Here is a 24,486-nt window from a genome sequence, read left to right on the forward strand (position 1 = left end):
GTTACTGTGAAATGCTATGCAGTGTTTCTTTATTCTACATTGACAAGAGGTATAGGAGAGGCGGGTTGAGATCTCACAAAACATGTTTTACTCCGCTGCATACTAGTATTTGCGCCTGGCAGGAGCCTCTGGCCTTTGTTAGATTTGTATTTTTTTATTTTTAGTTCATTTATATGTTTTGCAGTTCAGTGTGACGTCCATTTTTAGTGACGAATCCAAGAATTTTCATAAGCGGGGGCCCACTGACTGACTTAAGAGGGGCCCCGCTCCAGTCAAGCTTCAGTGATTCCCCATATAAGCAACCACAGCCCCCCCCCCCCTAAATCCGCCTCTGATTTTCTCTGAACAATTTTATGTAGAGGCCAGGTAAGGACCACCTCCGGGTGCAGGATATAATCGCTGCGTTAAAGACCAATTTGTTGCTTCCAGTTGTTGTCTGCTGTTCGGTCGGGTTGTTAACTTTTTTCCACATTTCCATTCTCAATTTTAAATTGGACATCTTCTTACTTTTAAGTTTAACAGTGGCGGATCCAGGGGCTGGGGGATGGGGGTCCCGTGGTATGAACCCTCTTTTTTGGACGATCGATGTATCTGTATATGGACATACGGTTGGAACCAGCCCTTTCTTCTGGTTTGGGAAATGGCTGTATCCGCCATTGTTTGTGTCATAAAACTTTTATATTTTCTGAGAAAAAAGTAAGAATAATATTACTAAGCTAAGAATAAGAACTTTTCTATCTGCAATTAAAAAAAAAACCCGTTCTAAACATTGAGAATATGATCACATTCTCAACATATTCTCAGCTGAGAATTTCTACCAGCATTGTAAGAGGTAAGAAAACTTAAGAAAAATACTAAACTTTGCCAAAATTTAGGTTTTAACTCTTTCAATGAAATAATGTAAACCATGAAAGTAACATATAATCGTAGCCTTACTTGGTGGTATTACAGATTTTATACAATCTGTGAACTCTGACAACTGGAGAAACATGATGTGTTGCTTGGCAGATCATATATTTCATCTGTACGGAAATTTGAAAGGCGAATTATCAGGGCATAGGTTTAATTTTGGTCACTGAAATATCTGAACTTATCAAATGTAGCATATAGATATACATATATAAGTAACATTGTTTTTTTTATTTGTGTGTGTGCTTTAATTATATGCAGTCTGTAATTATATGTTGTTCATTTCTTGTAATTAGTATATTTGTGTTATAAAATGTAAATAATCAGTATAATGGAGGAAATAAAGAGAATCAATCAATCAATCAAGCAAGCAAGCAAGCAACTCTCCATCCAAATAACAATTTATAAAAGTAAACAATTATAGGTCAATCATATACGGCCTTGAACACGGAGCCTTGGCTCACACCGAACAGCAAGCTATAAAGGGTCCCAAAATTAAGTATGTTCTCTATAAAAGTAACAGTACTATAATACCCAACACATTTTGTTGATATTTTGTAAAAACAAAATTCTAATCATGATTGATCCTCAAATAACTACCCTTCATGATTGTAATACTTCTTTCTGCATATAATATCTCGATTACCTCAGTTTTTTTTACATACCGAGTTATTGAAGTCGCCCGAATTTCCCGAAAATCCATAACACACTAAAATTAGTAAATAAATGTTGCTTCTCCGTATTGCCGAATCTTGGAAACGAAAATCTGAATCAGAGGATAAGCATATTGTGATCGGAGAACGTGTAGTGATGTATCTAGACAGTTTGACGTCAGAAACTGGTCTTACTGTTTTTTCAACAACACTTAACGTTGACGGGATTTGTTGATGACCATCAATGGCCAGATCAATATGCACTGACAACACCACGTCAACAGAGTTTGATCACGCAACGTCGTTTGTGAGACAAGATTACGGCTGCAACGTCAACTGCTAACCAAATCGCCAAACGGTCGACGGATTCATGCCATTAATGTTTCCAATTTCATTAATTGAATTGCCAAAGAGTCGACTGCAGAAAGACATTCAAAGACCTAAATTTTAAACCGCACAATTGCCAAAACACTGTAATTGGTGGACGGATGAGAAATCAGAATGGTACACAACGGAACTCAAATTTCCCAAAAGAATTGGTAGGCCTTTCTCACAATCATGTTGGCGTTGATCAGTCAGGCAATGCTTCCGACGATGACACGTCCAATTATAAGGAGAAAACCAGGGTTTCAGTGCATACCGCGATTTGGACATTAAAAATGACGTAATTAATTCAACTTTTGAAAACCTACCAGATGGACATTTACATGTATACCTTACAATCAATACATACACCAAATATGCTTTAAATATAGTTGACCTATTGCACATTGAACAAATAATTTTAACCAGGAAAACTTAACATTTATCAATGAACCATGAAAATAAAGCCAGATGAACACTGTCAGACAGACATTCATTACATGTTTTAAATATTGTTGACCTTTTTGCATATAGCATCTAAAAAACAACAAAACTATGAAAACTCAAGATTCACAAATGAACCATGAAAATGAGGTCATGGTCAGAAGATAATTGCAAGACAGACATATAAATATTACAATTATCTTTTACTTGAAATATAGCTGACCTATTGCTAGAAGTATTAGAAATACAGACATAAAAATATAAAAAATACATTGAGCAATGAACCATGAAAAATTAGGTCAATGTCAATATACATAACAAACTGGCATGTACATCCTGAAAAAATTTCATACACAAAAATAGCTGACCGATAGCATGATAGAATTAAAACAACAGACCAAAACACAAATACTTAACTGTAACCACTGAACAATGAAAATAAGGTCAAGGTTAGATGACTCTTGCTAGTCAGACATGTACACCTCCTAATCATTCTCACACCAAATATACTAAACCTATTGCATACTGTACATGTATAAGAAAAACAGAACAAAACACAAAAACTTAACTATAACCACTGAACCGAGAAACTAAGGTCAAGGTAAGATGACACCTGCTAGTTGGACATGTAAACCTTACAATCATTCTTACACCAAATATAGGAGACTCATTGTTTATAGTTTCTAAGATATGGACTTAACCATAAAAACTTAACCTTGTACACTGTCACTGATCCATGAAATGAGGTCGAGGTCAATTGAAAAATGTCTAACTTGAATGAGGGCATTGCATGGTATGCAAATACGAAATACCCCTAGTTATTTTTTTACTCATAATCAGAGAAATAAATAATACTAAAAATCCTAATTTTCTTCTCAAAAAGGTTACTAAACCATGAAAATGAGGTCAAGGACAATGAACATATGACAAATGAAAGAAACAAACATTTTTGTAAATGTCCCTTTTTTCTGTTGGAACTAATAGGAGAAAAAGAGGTAATATTGAAATAACAAAAGAACCTAATTACAGAAATCGCTTAAATTTTACAATTATTTAGTTTATGTATAGCTTATTTGAAAACGACAATAAAAAATATAGGTCACCGATGAGTAAAAAAAGATATTTCAATTTCAATGCCAAAAAATTGCATTTTTGCACCAAAGGGAGATAATTGCGAGCTTTTTCAATGACATCTACATTTAAAAAGTCAGCTGGGGCCAACAGGAATTGATTTTTTGGAATGATTTTTGAACCATATGATAAAGTAACAACTACTTAAGGTAATTTATAAAATTTGTAATGAAAATTAAATGTTTATTTTTTTTCTGAAAATCTTATACCCGCGAGCCTCCTTAACAACATAAACTTGTTCACTGATCCACAAAATTAGGTCAAGGTTATGTGAAAACTATCTGATGCCTCATGGACATGAGCACATTCCAGGGTATGCATACACCAAATATTATATTTATCCTATTACTCATAATAAGAGAGAAATTAAGAATACTTAAAATCTTTTTTTCAAATACATGTAGTCACTGAACCATGGAACAATGGACATATATCAGACAGAATCTGCATAACATATGACATCTACTTCCAAAGTATGAAGAATCCAGGTCTTCTACCTTCTAAAATATCAAGGTTTTAAGGAGTTAGTTCATACCATATCACTATCACTATGGCAAGCTTTCTGCGACAAAAGTCGTAGGCTCGACACAAAACAACATTTGAACTATTTTTACTGTTAAAATCCAGTAATCATGCTAATCAAAATAACAATTTATAAATATTTTATGATTTTAATTAAAAAGTTTAATATAATTACATCATAATTTCATTTTTACAATTATTTTTTTATATATAAAATTGCATAATTCTGACTCCTCTTAAATAACAAGCAAACATTTGTTCTGTTGGTACATAATATGTATTTGAGTTTTACAATCCATAAACAATATACACTTTACTTTGGCTGCGTACATGAGTAGAGTAGAATTTCTAAAATTAAATGCTTTCTTTCGTGGTTCTTTAATCTTACACTGGTTTTAAATACGGTCAGGTAACAGTACCCAAAAGAAGTAAAATCAAATATATATTCGTTGCATTTGGGGGGAAAGTTTACTGTTTTTTTTTAATTATTTTGAATGAATATAGAAAATATTGAATAATTCATTCCTTCCAAAATCATACTGATTGAATGCTTGATTTTTCGTCTTTTGGTTGCTCTTACTTAACCGGGTACTAGATGTCTTACCAAAGAATAGGTATCCTGTCGAAAGAATAAACTCTTGAGTCAAAAGTCGGTAATATGAAAATAGGTCACTGCATGTTAACTCCTTGAAAGAGTAATTTAGAGAACAGTAAGTTATCTTTGTGTTGTATGGTACCAGTATTTAAGTATTATCAGAATTTTACAAAGCAAGTCTTGTAATAAAACCCTTCTATGCATGAAGCATTCAAACACTGCACATATATTCTATCTTCTTTTAAATAGCACCAGGGCTGTAAGCTCTATACATACTACAGTTTAGTCTAAATTGAAAAATATTTTTCATCAATCACATTTTGTATTTAATAACTTGACAATATTAATCAGAGAGTTCGGAGAAATATGCTAATGAGAGAGTTCAGAGTTATATGCTAATCAATTTAAAGGATAATTTCTTATAAATCACAGTTTATACAGAAATAAATACAAAGAGTTATGATCACAATGTTATACAGTACATATTGGCGCCAGAATTTAATTTCCATTTATATGTAAAGTACATCATTTGTACATGTACATTAAAATTCATTAAATCACTGATGTCATAGAGAGGCTTTGATTGACTGGTTTTACACTGGTTTCCTCAATCCATTTCAATAAAAATATCAAAATGTTCATTTATAGTGTAAAAATATCAACAGAAAAAGACATAATTTTTATATAAATCACATTCTATGAAAAATATCAATGGCAACTTCTTCATATTTGTTCAAAAACATTTTGAATCATGATCTTCCATTTCTCCAGTTATATTTTTCCTACAAAAACTTTCATGAAAAAAATGATCAGATTGTAAATATATTTATTAACCTTTGACCTCTTGCATAAAAACAAACATGACAAAAATCATTCATTCCTGTCACACACTATCAAACATTCATGGAAAAAAAGAGAGGCACCAAAAACGTTAAGGCTCTACCTTCCATTAGATACCTCTTTGCTTTAATTTTAATAACTAGGCAATATGGTAGATTCATGAATATTCATATCAGACAGAGGCGGATTTAGGGGGGTACCCTTTTTGGGAAAAAATTTGGTTGCTTACATGTATATAGGGAATCACTGAAGCATGAATGGAGCAGCGGGCCCCCACTTATGAAAATTTCTGGATCTACCACTGTCAGTTTAATGAATATTCATGTCAGGTTGATGAATATTCATGTCATTGGTTTTTTGTTTGAAAAAAAAAAGGATTTACGAACCATTTAAACATTTGTTTTCATCAGGCCATGATAACAGGTACCCCTTGATAATAAAAGAATCCACAATACACTGAACAATTCATGGTTGTAAAAATAAAGAAAGCACAATGTCATAATCTGCACCAATCAAATTTGTTCTCTTGCTATAGAGACATATAAAATCATTTTTAATTCCTTCTAAATCCTTTTTGCCCATATCAACAATATTGAAGTATAAATTTTCAAAAAAATAGAAAGAAAAAACAATAACAATGTTTTTAAATTATTTTTTTGTTTATCCGATTGAAGTCTGATATTTTAATGCAGTAATTATAGATTATCGTTGATTATCTCAACGAGATTTATTTTCTCGCTTGAGCTGGTACAGCAAAAGTGAGAAAAGCAATCGAGTTGAGATGACCAATGATAATCTGTTTATCGCTATTTTACCTGTGATGACGTTGTCAATTTCAATGTCAATTTTGTTAGCAACGCCACGTGGCTCCTTAGTTTCTAGCAATAATTTGTCCATATCAAGCGAGAAGCATGATATGAAAATTATCACAAAAAAAGATCAAAGGAAAAATGCACAAAATAGCGATAATACCAGATATACATCAAATTTGTTTGAAAAATATCTTACATCAATTTACATCATTTTAATTCCCAAATCACAATGAAGGAGCTTTACATATACATGTATATATTTATATATTCCCCCAATCTGAATATGTTACACTTCAATGTTGGTCATAACATTTCTATAATGTTGAATGATATCACATTTGCTCAATTGTAACCACTTTGAAATAAGTCCTACTGGTTGGTATAATGTGTTCCATGAAGCAGAATGTCCAAAGGTCTAGCAATGTTTTTTATACTTATTTTGAATAAAGTCTCCAACAAAAGTTTCTTCCAATTACAGTCCAATTTTAAAATAGTCCTAGTATTTTGTTTGTATGTTATGCCATTGTACCAAACACTGGGTTATGTCTACAAATGCTTGGTCCATACTCATCATAGTCAGCTTTTGTGTGACACACTTTGTAAAATTCAGGCTGAAAAATATTATACAAATTGTTATTAGTATATCAATCCTTGACTATTTGGTTCACAATATCATAAGGACCTACAAACTTAAGTTTTGCATCTAAGACTGGGAGTGATGGAACTTTTAAATATGATTTTGAAAGATTTTCATGATTAAGTGAAAATATCTAAAAAAAAATTCAAAAAAATTGTCAAGGGCAGATAACTATATTAAATTTGATCAGACAATTTATGTTTTTTTTCTTTGTCAAGAAATATAAGACCTCTTGTCCCCAATTTTTATTTTATGTCTTTTAGATCTATTCATGAGGGTAAGGGATTAGCTCATATTTATTTTGTCGGTAACCTATGTCTTGTATGTGTTAAATAATATTTTTAGTCCAGTTGCATGAATTGCCAGTTCATTCATCAATAAATCTACAAAATTTAGGAAAATTGTATAATTTATATCTACTTTTGCCTTTTCAGGGGATAAATAAAGGCTTTTATCATAGCCCTTTCAATGTATTATATAATAGATGATTGACTTACTGTAGACGCCAGCATACTACCACCAAACCATACGGCATATCTCTGCATATGATGTGTGATCACTTGTACATCTATTGGTTTTGGCTAAATGAGAAAAAAATGTTTGTAATTATCTTTTTCTGTATATAATTACTGTAAATTCAGAAATTATTGCGATGTTTTTATATAGGTGAATAATGCATAAATGAATAATCGCCACAATTAGAATTGGCATTCTTATATCTGATACATATAACTGTATGCAGATTTTCCTAAAATCGAAATAATCTTGCTATATTAAATGCATCTAATAATTTCTGAATATACAATCGTTTTAATAAAAAGCTGCAGTAGAAGCACTAGATCACTTGACAAAGTCAGTAAAAAGACTGAAGACAACAGCAAATATGTGAATTCATATAGATCAGGAGTCTTTTTCTGAGCTTTCCTTCTTATCATGTTATTTTACCAATCATCATTTAACATAAATACATCTAAAACTTGAAATTTATAAGATTTAACTATAAAAAAAATAAGCGTCCTTCAGTGTATTGATATAAGAAAAAAAATCCTCTAAACAGCAAGGGCAGATAACTATGTCATTTGACAATTTCAGTATTTTTTTGTTTTTTAAGAAAATAAGGCCTATGATTATTTCATAGTAGTGATCTATTTTTGGAAAGCAATGACCTTACTGAGCTGTACCTAATTTTATTGTTTAATGTTTCCCCAACAAGGAAAATTAAAGGTTCTCCTATATATCACGTATAAAATATCAGATTTTATTAATTGCATTGCATTTAAAGAAAAAGAAAAGTTCTGTAACTCCCAGCTCAAATTGATGAAATTTGAATGTTCCCCAAAAATTTAAGAAAAATCAAAAGTGTGCTTTCGTCCACAAATCATCCTCTAAATTTTGAAAGGCAAGTTGACAATGGACACAAGTATGTAACAATTCCTGTAAACCATTATACATCCTGTGTATAATGGCTTATAAAATATTCTATTTTAAATTGTTACTAATAAAATCTTTTCATAAATCTTAAATTTTAAAGTAAAAAGAAAAGCAATGTTTGCCAAATATGCTTCAAATAAATGTTAAATGGTTGTTGATATCCTTTTAGAAAAAGATAAAAAGGTCAAATATTTTTTTTTCTTCATTTTAGTACATAACAAGTGAAACTGCGAGCTACTGCTCACTGATAATACCCCCGCCACAAGTGGATTATATAAATAGTGTAAAAATATGCAAGTGTTCGGTAAACAGGAAGTTGTTGAGTGATGAATCTTAAAACGCATCACACGGTATAGCTGACTTATATAAATCCTGAACCCAAATTTCAGAAATCCTTGTATTGTAGTTCCTGAGAAAAGTGTGACGAAAATTTTCAACTTGGCTATCATGTGTAAAATCATACAAGTGTTCGGTAAACAGGAAGTTGTCAAGTGATCAATCTGAAAACGCATCACACGGTATAGCTGACTTGAATAAACCCTGAAACCAAATTTCAGAAATCCTTGTATTGTAGTTCCTGAGAAAAATGAAAAATGCGACGAAAAAATAAATAGTGTAAAAATACGCAAGTGTTCGGTAAACAGGAAGTTGTCAAGTGATCAATCTGAAAACGCATCACATGGTATAGCTGACTTAAATAAATCCTGAAACCAAATTTTAGAAATCCTTGTCATGTAGTTCCTGAGAAAAATATGACGAAAAAATATTCATGGGACGGACTGACTGACGGACGGACAGGCAGAGGTAAAACAGTATACCCCCCCTTTTTTTAAGTGGGGGTATAAATATATATCTATTGTAATTTTTTCCACCAAGATTGTGTACCTACCTTAATTCTTCCTTGACTCAATTCTTCGCTAACTTTTAATCTTGCGTCTACGACTCTCTTCACATCACGCTGCATTTTTCTACCAAAATCTTTAAACATCGTTGATCCTCCAGATAGGACAACATTCTGGTAAGAGAAAAATAAAGTTTTATATATCTAATTACACATTAGCTTAACATATATTGAATGAAAATATTTGTGCCATTAAAAATTTCATATGTATTGTTAAATCTTGACGTTCTTATCTTATCTGCAAAAAAATGTATTTATACTGTGCCACATGTTAATTTTTTTCCCATCACAATAACAAAATCAGCTTAGGACATGAAAATTAATGACTAAAGTGTATTTTTGACTTTAAAACTTTAAAAACATTAATGTCTTATCTGCAAAAAATTGTATTTATTCTGTGCCATTCCACATGTTGAATTTTCAGTTCAAGACATGAAAATTAATGACTAAATTGAAATTTTGACATCAATAAAGAATTGACAAGTTTTAACTTTAATAGTTCAAGATCATTCAGCCCAACATCCACCATATAACAATTTTTTTTAACTCATACTTTGAACTTGGACATAATAAGTGACTTAAAAATTTATAGGAATATTTCAATATTTATTTATGTGACCAAATAACAAAGTAAGGTTGCAATTCAATATGTAATATTTGATTAAGGAAACAACTTCCTGCACAAACGTCTGTCCGTTTTTTTGTAACTAGGAACTTTATTTGCCTGATATTATAGGGTTATTGCATGAATAGTGGGGAATCTTGTCCCGAATAGAATTTTAAATTGCACGAGCTTGCGAGTGCAATACATATTCTACGAGGGACAATATTCCCCACTATTCATGCAATAACCCTTTTATTGTATAGCAATATAACATTTGAATGTAACAATTGGTTTGAACTAAGATTTTGTCTTTGATGACGTCATGAATTTTGAATATTTATTGCACTAGTGCAATATTGGAATTTATTGCACGCTAACTTTTACTTAATTTCTGCTATGCAATAAAATAATATACAGGGATTTTTCTTTCATTAAATGTGACCTTATATCAAAGTAAGATTGCAATCTCAGAAACTTTTTTTACACATTTTTGTCTCGCCTTGACGGAGTCAAAAAGCGAGACATAGGTATGCTGTTTCAAGCGTCGGCGTCAACAATGTATTAGTTTGTGATTAGCTCAGTTTTATGGAGATCCACTTATGGTATGTCAATGATAATTGGTATGCAGATGTATTACCATTGCCACATCTCATTGCCACATCTCATTGCCATGGAGATTATTTGGCTCTGCCCCCTCAGTCATGATCTATTGACTTTGAATGGTTTGCTTACTTTACATGTATTAGTTTGTGATTAGGTCAGTTTATGGAGATCCACTTGTGGTACATCAATGATAATTGGTATGCAGATGTATTAGCATTGTCACATCTCATTGCCATGGAGATTATTTGGCTCCGCCCCCTCAGTCATGGTCTATTGACTTTGATTGGTTTGCTTACATTACATGTATTAGTTTGTGATTAGGTCAATTTATGGGGATCCACTTGTGGTAGGTCATTGATATTTGGTTTGCAATTGTATTAGCATTAATTGGCACAATTCATTGCCAAAATTACAAAAAGGCGAGACATATCTCTGTGATAACAGTTTATGAACTTAACCTCTTATCATTACCTTACCTTATAAAGACCTCTCCGGACATCTATAGGACAATTTTGTATAACTGTATCTACAACTTCTGAGATAGGTGTTATAAAGTCTGGATTTGAAAACTAAAATAGAAATATAAATGTACATAAGTATGTTGTGCCACTAAAGTGATTTATTTTTAATATTTTTTTAGATATAAAATATTTACAACAAAGATGACTCAAAGATAAGACAAGAAACATAACATCTTTATTTTGATTATTTGATAGATTTTATAGTTCCAATATGTAGGTTCACTGATTTCTGTCAATGGGAATAGGTTTATTTTTACTTTTCTATATTTCTCTGAATGTTTAATGACCGTATTTCTCATTTTTTCAATAATGTATATATACTTTTTAGTTTAGGGGTCAGCTAAAGCACGCCTCCCGTTTCAGGAGTTTTTTTATGCATTGAAGACCCATTGTGGCCTTCAAATGTTGTTTGCTCTTTGGTCAGGTTATTGTCTTTTTGACACATTCCCCATTCCCCATTTCCATTCTCAATTTTATCAGATATTAAAATGCGTGTTCTTAAACTTTGTGGTTAACACTAAGTCACCTTATTTGCAAAAATAAAAACCTCACAATAATTTTTGGAATTACAGTAATGCAAGATGTATCATACCTCTGGATGGAAGAAAATTTCTGGCCCAAGGAATCTTTCATAGCCTACATCTACAGCAAACTGTTGTCTTGTTATACTATTCATGCCTTCAAATCTCTTCATCCATTTAGATGGATCAGCATCATATTTGGCAAATTCTTTAGCTATGTCTGGACACACATAGGAATATCTTTCCTAAAAAAAAATATGTTACAATTCAGTCTTTGCTAAAACATTTATAAGTGACATTTCTGATATTAAAAATCAATGCAACCTTTTAACCTGTTTGGTCTAGTTCAAGTATCTCATTTTTATCATTTACTACTGGATAATTTAGAATCTTGTGATAGGATGATAGATAGCAGGAGATATTTGTTGTGTTCTAAGGAATTATTCGTTTATTCATAACTTTTTATACTTTTAAAACAAAAGCCCATACACTTCCTCAAACTTACTTTTATTGCTTTTGCTGTTTCTAATGATTGTTCTGGTGGAATGCCAACTTCTCTTTCTCGTAATAACTGCTGAATAAAATATGTAATATCTCTCCCAGCAATGGGAATGTGTTTTATACAACTACCTATCACATATCCTTCAGCCTGAAATTATAATTCATAGACAGTTTAGTAAATAATATATAGTTCATAGACAATGTAGTAGAGTAGTAGAGTTCACAACAATATGTCTAGGTGGTACAAATTATTTGATTTACAACATCTTTTTTACAAATATTCCATTCTTGACAAGACATTTAGTTTTCCTGTTTCAATCATTTTACACTAGTCATTTTGAGGCCCTTTATGGCTTGCTGTTTGGGGTGTGCAAAGTATCTGTGTTGAAATTATTTGCTTTTTACACATTGTGACAGGCATTGTCTCGCTGGCACTCGTAAGGTAAAAATCTTGCTGGAATGCTGATATCTTCCAGATAAATTCTATCAGTGTATGTTAACAACTCCTCTAATTTCAGTTAGTTCAATGTCTGTTTTTTCTTATGCAGAATCAACTGTAGTTGACCTACACTGAGCTTGCATGATTTTGTTCTTAAAAAAATTAAAGTCCTATTGACAACTTACTACTGGAATAACATGGGTAACACCATCCCCAGAATCTATCACTGTTCCTGTTAGAGTTCTCTCCCCTACTTGTCGTGAGGTCCATGAGGCAGCCAATGCTAACACAGCCTGTCAAATAAGATAACATAAACATTGATTTGTAATAACACATGGTAGCATGTTAAGCAAACAATTTGGTTGTCATTTTCACTCTCAACCTTGACCTTTCCTCTTCATCATTCTTTTTTAAGTCTTGTTATTTTGTTGAGTTGCTGTCTCGTGAATTTTTTAAAATCTTACAATAACTTTGATACTTGGCACAATTTATATCGAGGAAATAACAAAAATAACACATTTATTGACCGTAGAAAAATTTCAACTTTAATTTAAGGATCAAGAATTGTTGGGCTTGTTTTTCTTCTTATAAATTATCTCCCTTTGTGATTTTTTAAACCAAATGTACAGCAATATACAATCCAGGTATATGACATATTCCAACATTATTTCAACTGTGTATTCTTATGAATTATCTACCTAGTTTGTCTAGTGGATAACACTGGCCTCACAACTTTTTGGAACTTTTGGTGCTCAGCGATCTTCAACTATGTAGTTGTTATTGCTTTCAAACTTTTTACGTCTGGCGTATAAAAATATTTTGTAACCTGTTACCTTTTGATAGCTATTATTCGTTAGTTTCTCTGTCCTATATTTTCTCCTATTTATCTGTTAATTCATTGTAACTCTGTAGTGTATGTTGTCATTTTAATGTTATAATTAACACTGCCATTAAACATTATTTCAACTGTCAGTGTGTATTCTTATGAATTGTCTCCCTTGTTTGTTTAACTTATAAATTATCTCCCTTGTCATTTTATAACCTACCTGTACAGCAATATACAATTCAGGTACATTGACAGATTCAGACATTATTTCAACTGTGTAGTCTTATGGATTATCTCCCTTGTTTTCTAACTTATGAATTATTTCCCTTGTTTTCTAACTTATAAATTATCTCCCTTGTCATTTTCTAACATACCTGTACAGCAATATACAATCCCGGTACATTGAATGACTCAAACATTATTTCAGCTGTGTATTCTCTATTTTCTGGTGTGTTAAGTGGAGGTTCTGTCTGTATAAACAAATAATAGTTAATAAAACATATTTAACAATTCAATACAAACTGGTATATAATTGAAATGATATTTTTTGCATATATATCATATAGCTATGTGTATATCACAAAATAGGGGCATGAGTAAGATTGATGGCCTAACCAACTGACTGTTTCTAGCAAAAAAATATCTTCATCCTATTCATATACATTCATTCAGGGGCCAGCTGAAGGACACATACGGTTGCGGGGATTCTCGCTATATTGAAGACCCATTGGTTGCCTTCGGCTGTTGTCTGCTCTATGGTCGGGTGGTTGTCGCTTTGACATATTCACCATTTCCTTTCTCAATTTTATTTATCTTGTAATGTTAATTTATTGTGCATGGTTTTATGAGTTATGTTTATTTTGTATTTACAGCTTTTCTTTTCTGACATTGACTCATTTCTGCTGTTCAAAATTATGCATTTTCAAATGAAGCACACATATATGATTTTTTTCATTGATTCTCCCCTCCATAAACTAAGCTAAGATTATTAACAAAATTTCTCTTAAAGGGAAATCACACTATTTAAACTACTAATAATAATTCATTCAAATTTTGCATGTAGACAGCTCATACTTATTACAATATTTAAGGCGAAAAAAAAATTGGGGTCACCGATGTTGTTTTCGAGATATGACGTCATCAAAAAGTAAAGAATCACGTTATACCGTAATATGGAATTAGCGCTCAAAAATGCTAAAAGAAGCCAAAATTATTGAAAAAGTATGCTTAACTGGTTAAACTAAAACAGTCAATTGTAACTTTTATCTTATACCCATTTATTTTTCTCAGTTTCCTTATTTTTCAAGGCCCTTTTTAATTTCCCGCCATTTTTGATGGCCATTTATTATAGATTTTTCTTGAATTAAAAAAAATCTACTAATGTTTTTTCCTTCAAACTTCTGCATTAGTTGCAGCTTCAGGGAAGATTTTAAAAGCATAAATAAAAAAGGGGGGTCACCGATGTTTAAAATCCGCTTCAATGGAAATAATCTTATTGTCAATTTTTGGCGGGAATTATAACTTTTTCTCTTTACGTTACAGAACGACGTTGCTAGCATAGCAGCATTTCTTGCAATGCTTTGAACTATTGGGTTAAACCTTTTTACTAAACCATTATAACATGTATCATATAGATAAATTTTTTTATAGTAATATTTTTTTTTTAGGTATTTTGATTATTCATTATTAAACATACAGTAACAGTTTATTAAAAAGTAATTGTCAAAGTTGGAGTCATCTGAATTTTTTAATTGCATTTATTATATTTGGGCTGAAAAGTAACACGTTCCATTTAGACTACAAACAGAATAAATTCACTAACTTGTTCATTGCACCGGGAATATAAAACCCGTAATGCCGTTTTTAAAAAGCCACAAACTCAGCACTTTAAAAAAAAGTCCGCAATGACATCGTAAATTGACGTTTTCGGAAGAAATTTAAAATTGGCTAACATTTCTGTTATCACACAACGCTCCATAATCGAACCAAATTAAGTTCGAGTTCCAGTTAAATTTTGAGTTCAAAGTTCAAGTTTGATTTCGAATATTTTTCCCAGTAAGATTTCTAGTTTAAGCTCGAGTTACACTTAGAAACATCTGAATTTTACTGTTAGATAAAATAAAAATTCTGGTAAGAGTTTAAATTTTGAGATCCGATGAAATTAAGATTAAGAATGTGGTTTCTATTTTCTGTTGGTGCACCTCTTTTTGTTTGAATGTATATTCTTTTATCACATTTATCTTTCATTGTGGTAAATGCACATATTTTTGCCAATACTGAGGGGGCAGGACCTTTTTTCGGACTTCGGGATCAAGTGTTTTTAAGCTCGGGATTGACCCTTTCGGGATCCGGGATTTCTTTTTTCGATGTTCGGAATGTCGGGATTTTTTTTAATTCTGGACCTCGGGATATCATGTTTTTAAGCCCGGGATTTCGGGATCAGGATCCCTCTAACCCCGCCCCCTCATTAATGATAGTTAATTTGAAAATGATTGATTGAATTTGTGTGCCAATATTTAAGCATTCTCTTTATCATGTTGGTTATTTTTTTTAAAGAACTAAAGAATAAAGAGTTAATCAGCTACTTTTGTATAAAAAAACTGGATGCCCTTTTCATTCACGGAAGGGATCCGACAATTTCCCTTTATCCTGTCGACAGTGATCACATTGAATGACCTAAACCCGAACCTACATCTGAACTTTTATTTCTATTTTTTTCATTTTTTTTACCATTTTTTCTCTATTTTTGCAAAACTTTCAGTGGCAAATATTAGATGAAAATCATCACAAACATTTGTTTATATGAGTGGAATATTCTTTCACCAGACGGACCATTAATGTGTCTGTTACAGTTTAGCAGTACTCTGTGAGACATGAATATATCTCTACATAAATACATGTGTGTGTGTGTGTGTGTGTGTTAAATATTTCTCTTGTTGGAGACTGGTAAAGCCAAATGTATAGTACGTGTTGAATTATTATATATATATATATATACGCCCGGTTACCGGACGTATTATGGTATACATCTGTCCGTCCGTCCCGTCGTCAAAATGTCGGACATTAACTAAAAAACGCTTTGACCAATTGGCATAAATCTGGTGAATTGTTTATATCTATTGACGTGAGCTCCATTTCTTTTTTTTATGAATTTTGATTTTACGTTTCCGAGTAATAGGGTTTTATTCATTAAAAAAGGGTGATTTTCCAGTTTTCGGACATATATAACTCAATAACGCTTTCATCAATTCTCATACAACTTTGATAAATTGTTTATATCTGTTGATGTAAATACCCTTTTGATTTTCATAAATTTCTAATATGACATTGAGAAGTAATGAATCTCTCTGAAATTGTACCACTAAATTCCATATCACAAATGAAACGCTGAAATTGATTTAAGGGGTACATTGTACATGTATTTGCTCAAAACGTTCAGAAGTTAAAAGGGGCCACAAACAAGCATTTTACTAAATTTACTATTTTACAATAACTTTTGTTTAATGTATGAATCTATTTAAAATTGTACTACAGAGAGGAGGGGTGGCGTTTCATTTTTTTAGGGCAAATTTTTCGAAATATCTCAAGAAGAAATCTCCAATTGCACAATATTGCATAATAGATTTTTAATATCTTTGAACACATTTATTTTGTGTCAGAAACCTATATTATGTCAATTTTTTTTTTTTATCACAATCCAAATTTAGACCGTATCAAGCTTGAATATTGTATCCTAAATTGCCCTACCTGGTCCTAACTGTTCAGAGTTCAGAGGCGTTAGATATTAAAGGAACATTTGGGAAAGAAGGACGACACTTATATCATTTCTGTCGTCACATTTGAAATAATAACGATATCAAATAGGACTTCACACATTTACGTCCAGTGGCAAGTTGAATGCATATTCAGAACAAGAACATATGAATTTTGACTCTGCTTTGTAAAAACCCGACAGTCTGAGCCAAGTTACATTCTTATATGAAATGAGATGTTTGATGAAATAGTTATACATGTAGTATAGAAGACTATATTTATGATTTGCATGCATCAATATTTTAAACATGTAGTATAACGTAATCAGAGATCAATATTTTTATTACATTGGAGATACTGTAAGTTGAATATCATTGTTCTTATCTACAACCCTCTTTTGAACAGAAAACTACAGATTCCTATAGCTATACTCTAACATGCTGGTACTCTTGGTCTATTTGTAACAACCCCCCCCCCTTTTCGAAAATAAACGCTAAACCCTACTACAGCATTGCGGCGATACTCTGCCTAAGTTGTGCAATTTCACTACCTATTTTTTTGCTATACATTTTGTCCATTTCGGGTAGCATTTTCATTTTTGCACTTAAGATCAAGATGAGTCAAAAGATTTTTTTGAAATTTAGAATTCAATTAGATATTGAACATATACATAAAAAAATAAAATAAAAAATGTATATCACCGACTTCGTTATCGAGAAAATGGTCGGAGGGAATATGCTATGAAATTCAAACGTTCTTAGTGTTGATTATGCATGATGATTATGTGTTTTGTATTAATATATTCTTTATATCATAATGGTTCCAATATTTTATATTCTTTTTATTTTAGTAACTCATCATTCAATCTTTTTTTTTGCCTTTCATTCTGCAGTATTTGCCAATTATTTTGTATTCCGCTGATAAATCCCAATACAATCTAGAAACTCGCTAGTACAACATATCAGTTGTAAAAAATATGATATGTCCATTATCATTTCTCCTGCTTAAGTGGACGTCCCTTCGAGCGCTCGCTTTTTCATGATTTAGAAACCTTTATGACGGAATAAAAAAAACGGCGACGTCATAATACAGTTACGACACTATGGCGGCGCCGAGAGCGATGCGTATAAACAATAGTGTGATTTCCCTTTAATCTGAGCTGTCTTTTTAAGTTATTATACTTACCTGACTTGTTTCTTATAATGAATGTGAGTTACGTTTGAACAATTTGAGTTCTTTGATGGTCCAAATTCAATTTTGACATCAATTATTTTGCTTACTTTTTTGATTTGCTGTTGTGAAACTGAAAAAAGTTGACCTCACTGTATCACCATACTAAATTGGATGACAAAATTCGTCTTAAAAAAACTCAGATAGGCAGAATCCACCACAAAGTGTTCACACTGATATTTCTCAACAGTTCAATCATTGTCAATATTTAAACACCTTTGTCAGCTACATGTTTCAAATTTGAAAATTGGACCATCTCAAGAGAAGAAATATTGTATCACACTTGAAGTAAAACTATAAAATATAGATTGTTTTTTTTCGAAACATGAGGGTGTTTCTTAGCTTCAATCTTACTAATAAACTGTCCACCACTGTCATGACTGTTTTCCTAAGCAATGACAACAATTCCTTTTCTTATAAGAAAAATCAATATCATTCAACACTTGATCAAGGACATTTCCAAAAAATGGCAATAATTTATAATTAATTACCAGTAAAAAGTAATGATCCTCTGGTTCTGCTCTGAGGTATTTAAATATCACTTGTTCCATATATCTCTCCATTAAATCCCAGTCTTCAATAATACCATGTCTAACTGGCCACTGAAACGTAGTCGATATTGATTTAATATTAGATTTTATAATCTACATTTACAAATGATTTACATGTAGGAACTAAATAAAATGTCAGTAACAAATAACCTATCATGGATCAGTGTCTTCCCTAGAAAATTCTTGATGCATGGTGGGTCTAAGATGAATTTGCAACGCGGAGCGCGGCGTTGTTTTGTAGAATTATTTTTATTACACTAGTGAAATGAACTGTGCATGTTAGTTTAAAAACTTCACATAAATCTGCAATACAGTCAGGAACAATACTTAACATTTTCTCCCAAGGCCAGCCTGGATCCCAAAGTTTTTTTTCGGGAACCCTGTAGATTTTTTTTAGGCTCTACCAGGTTTGTTTTTACTACAGGTACATTCATATTAATAGTATGGTGTGTTCTAAAATATATGTTTGAAAGTAACCTTATACATGTAGCTTGTTTCTGATTATGATGGAAATAATAAAGGAAATAATAAAGGAATTAAGTAAACATGAGTTTTTCAGAATTAAAATTGAAAAAAAAAAAAAAAAAAAAAAACCTTTTTCAATACCCCTAGGTGTAAATTATTTAGAAAAAAAAGATATTATCAGTTTTACCCCAAGAAATTATTAATTTTTCATGAATGAATCTTAGCAGTTAATCAAAATTATTTTCAAATGAAATTCCTACTGTCTATAAATAACAATGAAATGTAACTGTTTCCTGTTAATAAGGGGTTTCCCAAATTTTCCCGCCAAAAAGCACATGGCTTTCAACAATTGTAAACAAAGCATTCGATTTGTGATCATGGATTACAGCTTTTATTAATTTAATTTGGATATAAATATTCAACTTAAGGTAGAGTCAAGCAATGTTTTTACTTTCTTCTGGATTAAAACTAGTTGAGAGATCAGTTTGAAAAATAAAATAATTTTTGACATCAAAACAAAAACAATCTGAATTGTTCAGTGACCCATTCATTTTTTGAACTCTGCTACGAAGGTCAAAGTTACATCATGTTTCAATCCAATGATGTGTATTTTCTGTTACAACTAATCAACTGCGTTTGATATAAATATTTCGATGTCAGACTTATGATTTCAAAACGTAAAATTTATACTGCAAAAAGTTTACTTTTTATTTTTTCACAGAAGAATATTTGGAAGCTGATAATATTTATCATTAAAACAATTTGAACTCCTGATTTCTATTATGCAATCGAAGTCTTGAATGTTGTTATATCTAATCAACGTGGTTGTAAAATCAGAGCATTGCATCTAATTATGATCAATTATCAGTCCGGTGATTTCGAAACACCTATAGTCCAGTCAAACTAAGATTAAACCTTAAACTAATTGCAACAGAAAATGTTTTAGTTCTAATCTATAGTATTATGCCCTTTATGTACACAGAAAAAAGTCCCATAAAATCTAACTTGAGGAAAACTCAAAATCAGCATTTTAAATTTCCTATGGAAATTAACATTGGGAAGGGAGACAACTCTTGCAAAAATTAGTCTTTTTTGGTCAATTTTTGGTTGTTTTTCTTGAAATTTATGTAAGGTATGATACTTTGAGTCGGTTATAAGTTTGTATTTGACTTATTTATATAATCTTCTGCTCATGAAATGTACAAAACCGAAGTGTTATGGGTAGTTATATTTTTTTCGTACATTTTTCATTAAAGAAATTGCAAATTTGAAGCTTTGTAACCATTTTGAAAAAATAATGTGAAAATTTGGTATTGTTTATAGCTGCATATTATATTTTTTCAGCAACTTACTTATCTTAAGAAACTTTAAACTTAAAAAGAAGAATACATGATCAATTATTTTTTATTAAATTTGAGATTCTTGACCTTGACATGTTGAAAAATTTAATAAATGGTCAACTAATAAATTACAAAATCTAGATTATAGCTTGATAAAATATATGAAAACACCTTTAGAGTTGTTTCTTATACTCTAAAAACCGCTAAAAAAATCAAGAATCAATACATTCTGATGAATAAAAGCGGTAAAGTTATAATTTTGTATCAATTTTTATTGATATTTCTGCCTTTTTTGCAAGAGTTATTTCCCTTTTCAATGCAAATCTCCATAGGAATTTAAATGGTGATTTTTTTTTTAGTTTTCCTCAAGTTAGATTTTATGGGACTTTTTTCTGTGTATATTTGGGGTATAATGCTAAAGATTAAAACTTAAAAATCTTCTGTTGCAATTACTTTCAGGTTAGGGTCAAATTTATGCTAGATTGACTGGACTACTATTAGAGTTTTGTCAATTGTCACTGTATATTACAAGATAATACAAATTTCCCACATAGCGGGATGCATAGCGGGTATGATGAATGCATGGCTGCCGAAATTCTATGCGTAGCGGTACCGCAATGCATGATTAGCCTAGGGAAAACACTGATGGATTGCAAAAATAGGTAAACAAAATCAGTCTTTATATCAATGAGGGGAAATAACTCAGAAAAAGCTACATTTATGAAGAAATATGTTGTGTGTGACCTAGAAAACAATCATGAACTTTCAAATGTGTTGTACCTTAATAATTTCAAAATAAACAATAAAGTGTATAGACCCAAAATCAGCATTTTTTTGTGGCCTATGTTTTGCCTCAATTTGTTAAATAAGTAGTTGATATTGTCTCTGATCTTTAACTGATGAGTATTTTGTAGCTGGAACATGCATTTTGCAAACAAACCTTTAAGCCTGTTATCTACCATTTTAATTGTAACCACAATTATTTTTCTAATTTAATCTTTACCTTTACACTGTATGATGTTGCACTCAAAGCTTCATCGCCAATAAAGAAATCGAGGTCCTCCACCCCTTTACCAAGTCGTTGTATAGCTTTATCTCCTACTGATGCCGATTCTTTTACAGCAATGGCTGATGGCACAATGAACTGTGGTTCTGTGTTACCGGCATACCCCATCTTGGTGTACCTGTACGAATATAAACAAATAAAATAATAATGCTTTTAAAACTTTATTAAAATTATTATATATTTGTATCACGACACAGCACATTTCTGTTCAAAACTGAACTTTCACAAAATTCAACAATTATTCATATCATTAATAACTAAATTCTTTGGAGTATTGTCTGTGCAGTGTTTCACCTCAAAATTAAAATAGCCAAACAGGGGTGCATATTAAAGAGAACTATACATGTATCTATAGGCAAAAAGAGAAAATGAAGATTTCATCAGGTTTGTTCCAAAATGTTTGCTATAGAAATTTAGTGTTCCAGCTAGGATTTCAAAAGGGCAGGGTGCCAATCACGAAAAGGACATTTAAAGTGTGAAATGATAATATGAATAAAAGTGTGAAGAGTTCTAGAATAATTTACGCAGTTTCAACTTGGAATTGATGAAGAATTAATGGATACCATGTTTTTATCCATAAGAATATCACAAGCATTCACACTGTCACACAAGATTTTAGATAACTGAAGGTTAGCTTTATGCCAAAAATCTAACATGTTTAAGATTGAATATTTGTCAATCTGTTTTGACAGTCCTGTTTCAAAACTGTCAATACAGGAAGCATTGATTTTTGTCGTAATCATAAACACAGCCGTAATTTTTTTTCGATCATAATGAATCTTTCTTACATTTGATACAACATGTAGATTTCTTCAACCTAGAACCCTTGATTTTTATGTTAGACATGTTAGAGGGCTGAGTGAGTTGAATTTCTTTTCTTGGAAAAAAATTTGCTATTACACTTAAATTAGTGCCAAGTGTGTGTTCTTGATATCTTGGACATTTCTTTCCAATTATTGTAATTTTAGACAGATACTACATGTGCATGAACCAGGAGTTGTTATATTCTAATCTGCCTATAGTATATATAGTCCTATAGGATAGCTGATTGCATGTAAAATGAGTGCATAAAACATAAACAGCCTCCATTACATTCATTTCCTGTTTTAACTTGAACAATTTTAATATCATTTTTCTTGTATTTGCAAAGTGTACAAACCCTGTTCCACAGTCAATAATAACAGCTGGTGTCCCTGTAGGACCAAATGACTTTCCAAACGACATCTTAATGTTTACACGCCCAGAATATTGCAATAAGTATAAAGATGGCTGAAGGAGATGGTCCTTGATGTCCTCAAGGAAGTGACAACTTTATCAACAGGTTTATTGCTATTTAGTCATAAAACGTAGCTTCCTGTTCTATTTACATATTCATAAACAGGCAATACACAATTTTTGTAAATAGATCACGTGAACAAAGTGTTTAAGAAGGAAGTATTAAGTGTTTCAATTAAACAACCAATACAAAAGATGAAGATATTGTTTACTTGGAACGGTGTTAGTGCAGTTAAATGCATACACCTTTCTGTAAATCCGCCCATTTTCATTTTTGCAGGTAATGGGGTGGGTTTTTAAGGGGGATTGAGGTTAATTGTTGCATACCCGGTTCCACAGTCTACTACAACCGCTGGAAGTCGTCCAGCCATTGTTTATGATTGAATATATGTTAAATAAAGTTGTTTGGAGTTAAAAACAGAAAGCAGGAAGTGACTCAGCCGGCGACATGAGAAACAACATGGCCGATGGGAGGTGATTACCTTATTCTATGCAGAACACTTATTTCTAAATTTAATTTTTACAACTGAAAATTGGAAAATTAAGATAATTTCGGTGATTGGAATGGTTTATTTTAAGGTTTGATTTGAAATTTGAAACTTACTTTATTTTCATAACAAATGAGAAATGTGGTAAATAAACTGAATTATAAGGATACCAGACGAAAGTTATGAGGTACAAATTGGGGAATACTTAAATCTTTTTTTGTAATTTTATTTAATATGCGCACGTTTGAATGGGATCTTCAATATTGTTCTAGAGGCATCGACATTTTGTGTTTGTTGTTTTTTATTTGATTTAAAAGTGTGGTCTCTGAATGATTTTTTTTGTTATCATTTAATTGAGGCAAGGACTTATATATCTATATACGTCCCTGATTGAGGGGAATAGGAAGGATCGAGCTAGGGTTAAGAAAATTAAATTCAAGTAAAGCATTTAAATTAGCTGAACATTAGTGTTTATTTACAAAGTTTCTGTGTGTCAAAGAGAATTTTTGCATACACGTCCTGGGGAAAAATTAAAATATGTGGTATGATTGCCGTGCACTGAAATGACAAAGAAATTATCAACTGGCTATAGTTCACCGTAATGCCTTCAACAATGAACAAAGACTATACAGAAATGACAACTGTAAACCAATTCAACAAGAACATTAAAGTCTATCAATTAATGTCCATTGTACAAAATAATACAGCAAGGTTTATCTTTGGACAGCCTACAACTGAGATAATTAATTGACCTTATCATAGACATTTGTATGTTCAAATTGTATAGATTTTACAGTTTATTAACGTTCATGAAATTTTAGTGAATTAAGTTGCAGTTTACATTTATTTCTCAATACATGTTTACGGCAATCAATTTTATACAGAACATGTAAAATTATGATGAATATAAAAAAGAAGATGTGGTATTTTTTAGGCCCCTTTCGGTCGTGTAGCTCTAATAATTCATCCAATAACACGAGAAGAGTTCGTTCTTATACTTATTCATTCTTCCCTTCATCCTTCTTTTATTTGTATGTTCGTTCGTCACGTCCTTCGTTTTTCATT

General features: G+C 31.5%; 2 protein-coding genes across 3 annotated transcripts in view; both read right to left on the minus strand.

The window, feature by feature from the left end:
• The window catches only part of LOC134694683 (multifunctional-autoprocessing repeats-in-toxin-like), a 102,681-nt gene extending 84,373 nt beyond the window's left edge, over window positions 1-18,308 (minus strand). Inside the window, exon 1 of the mRNA XM_063555727.1 lies at window positions 18,293-18,308. The gene's annotated coding sequence lies outside the window, so the exon portion shown is untranslated. The remainder of the gene's footprint in view (window positions 1-18,292) is intronic.
• LOC134694682 (actin-related protein 3) lies at window positions 4,152-23,410 on the minus strand. Of its 2 annotated transcripts, none has more exons than XM_063555724.1 (11): window positions 23,261-23,410; window positions 21,596-21,776; window positions 18,728-18,838; window positions 13,628-13,723; window positions 12,613-12,720; window positions 11,993-12,136; window positions 11,559-11,732; window positions 10,922-11,014; window positions 9,227-9,352; window positions 7,404-7,487; window positions 4,152-6,880 (listed from the first exon to the last, which is right to left on the minus strand). In XM_063555724.1, the coding sequence occupies exons 1-11, from the start codon at window positions 23,302-23,304 to the stop codon at window positions 6,785-6,787; spliced, it is 1,257 nt and encodes a 418-aa protein (XP_063411794.1). In that variant the 5' UTR covers window positions 23,305-23,410; the 3' UTR covers window positions 4,152-6,784. The 2 variants fall into 2 exon arrangements, with proteins under 2 accessions (XP_063411794.1, XP_063411793.1); XM_063555723.1 differs by lacking the exon at window positions 23,261-23,410 and adding an exon at window positions 22,818-23,036.
• Window positions 23,411-24,486: the final 1,076 nt, after the last annotated feature.

The sequence above is a fragment of the Mytilus trossulus genome, chromosome 13 (assembly GCF_036588685.1).
Source record: "Mytilus trossulus isolate FHL-02 chromosome 13, PNRI_Mtr1.1.1.hap1, whole genome shotgun sequence".
NCBI classification, from domain to species: domain Eukaryota; kingdom Metazoa; phylum Mollusca; class Bivalvia; order Mytilida; family Mytilidae; genus Mytilus; species Mytilus trossulus.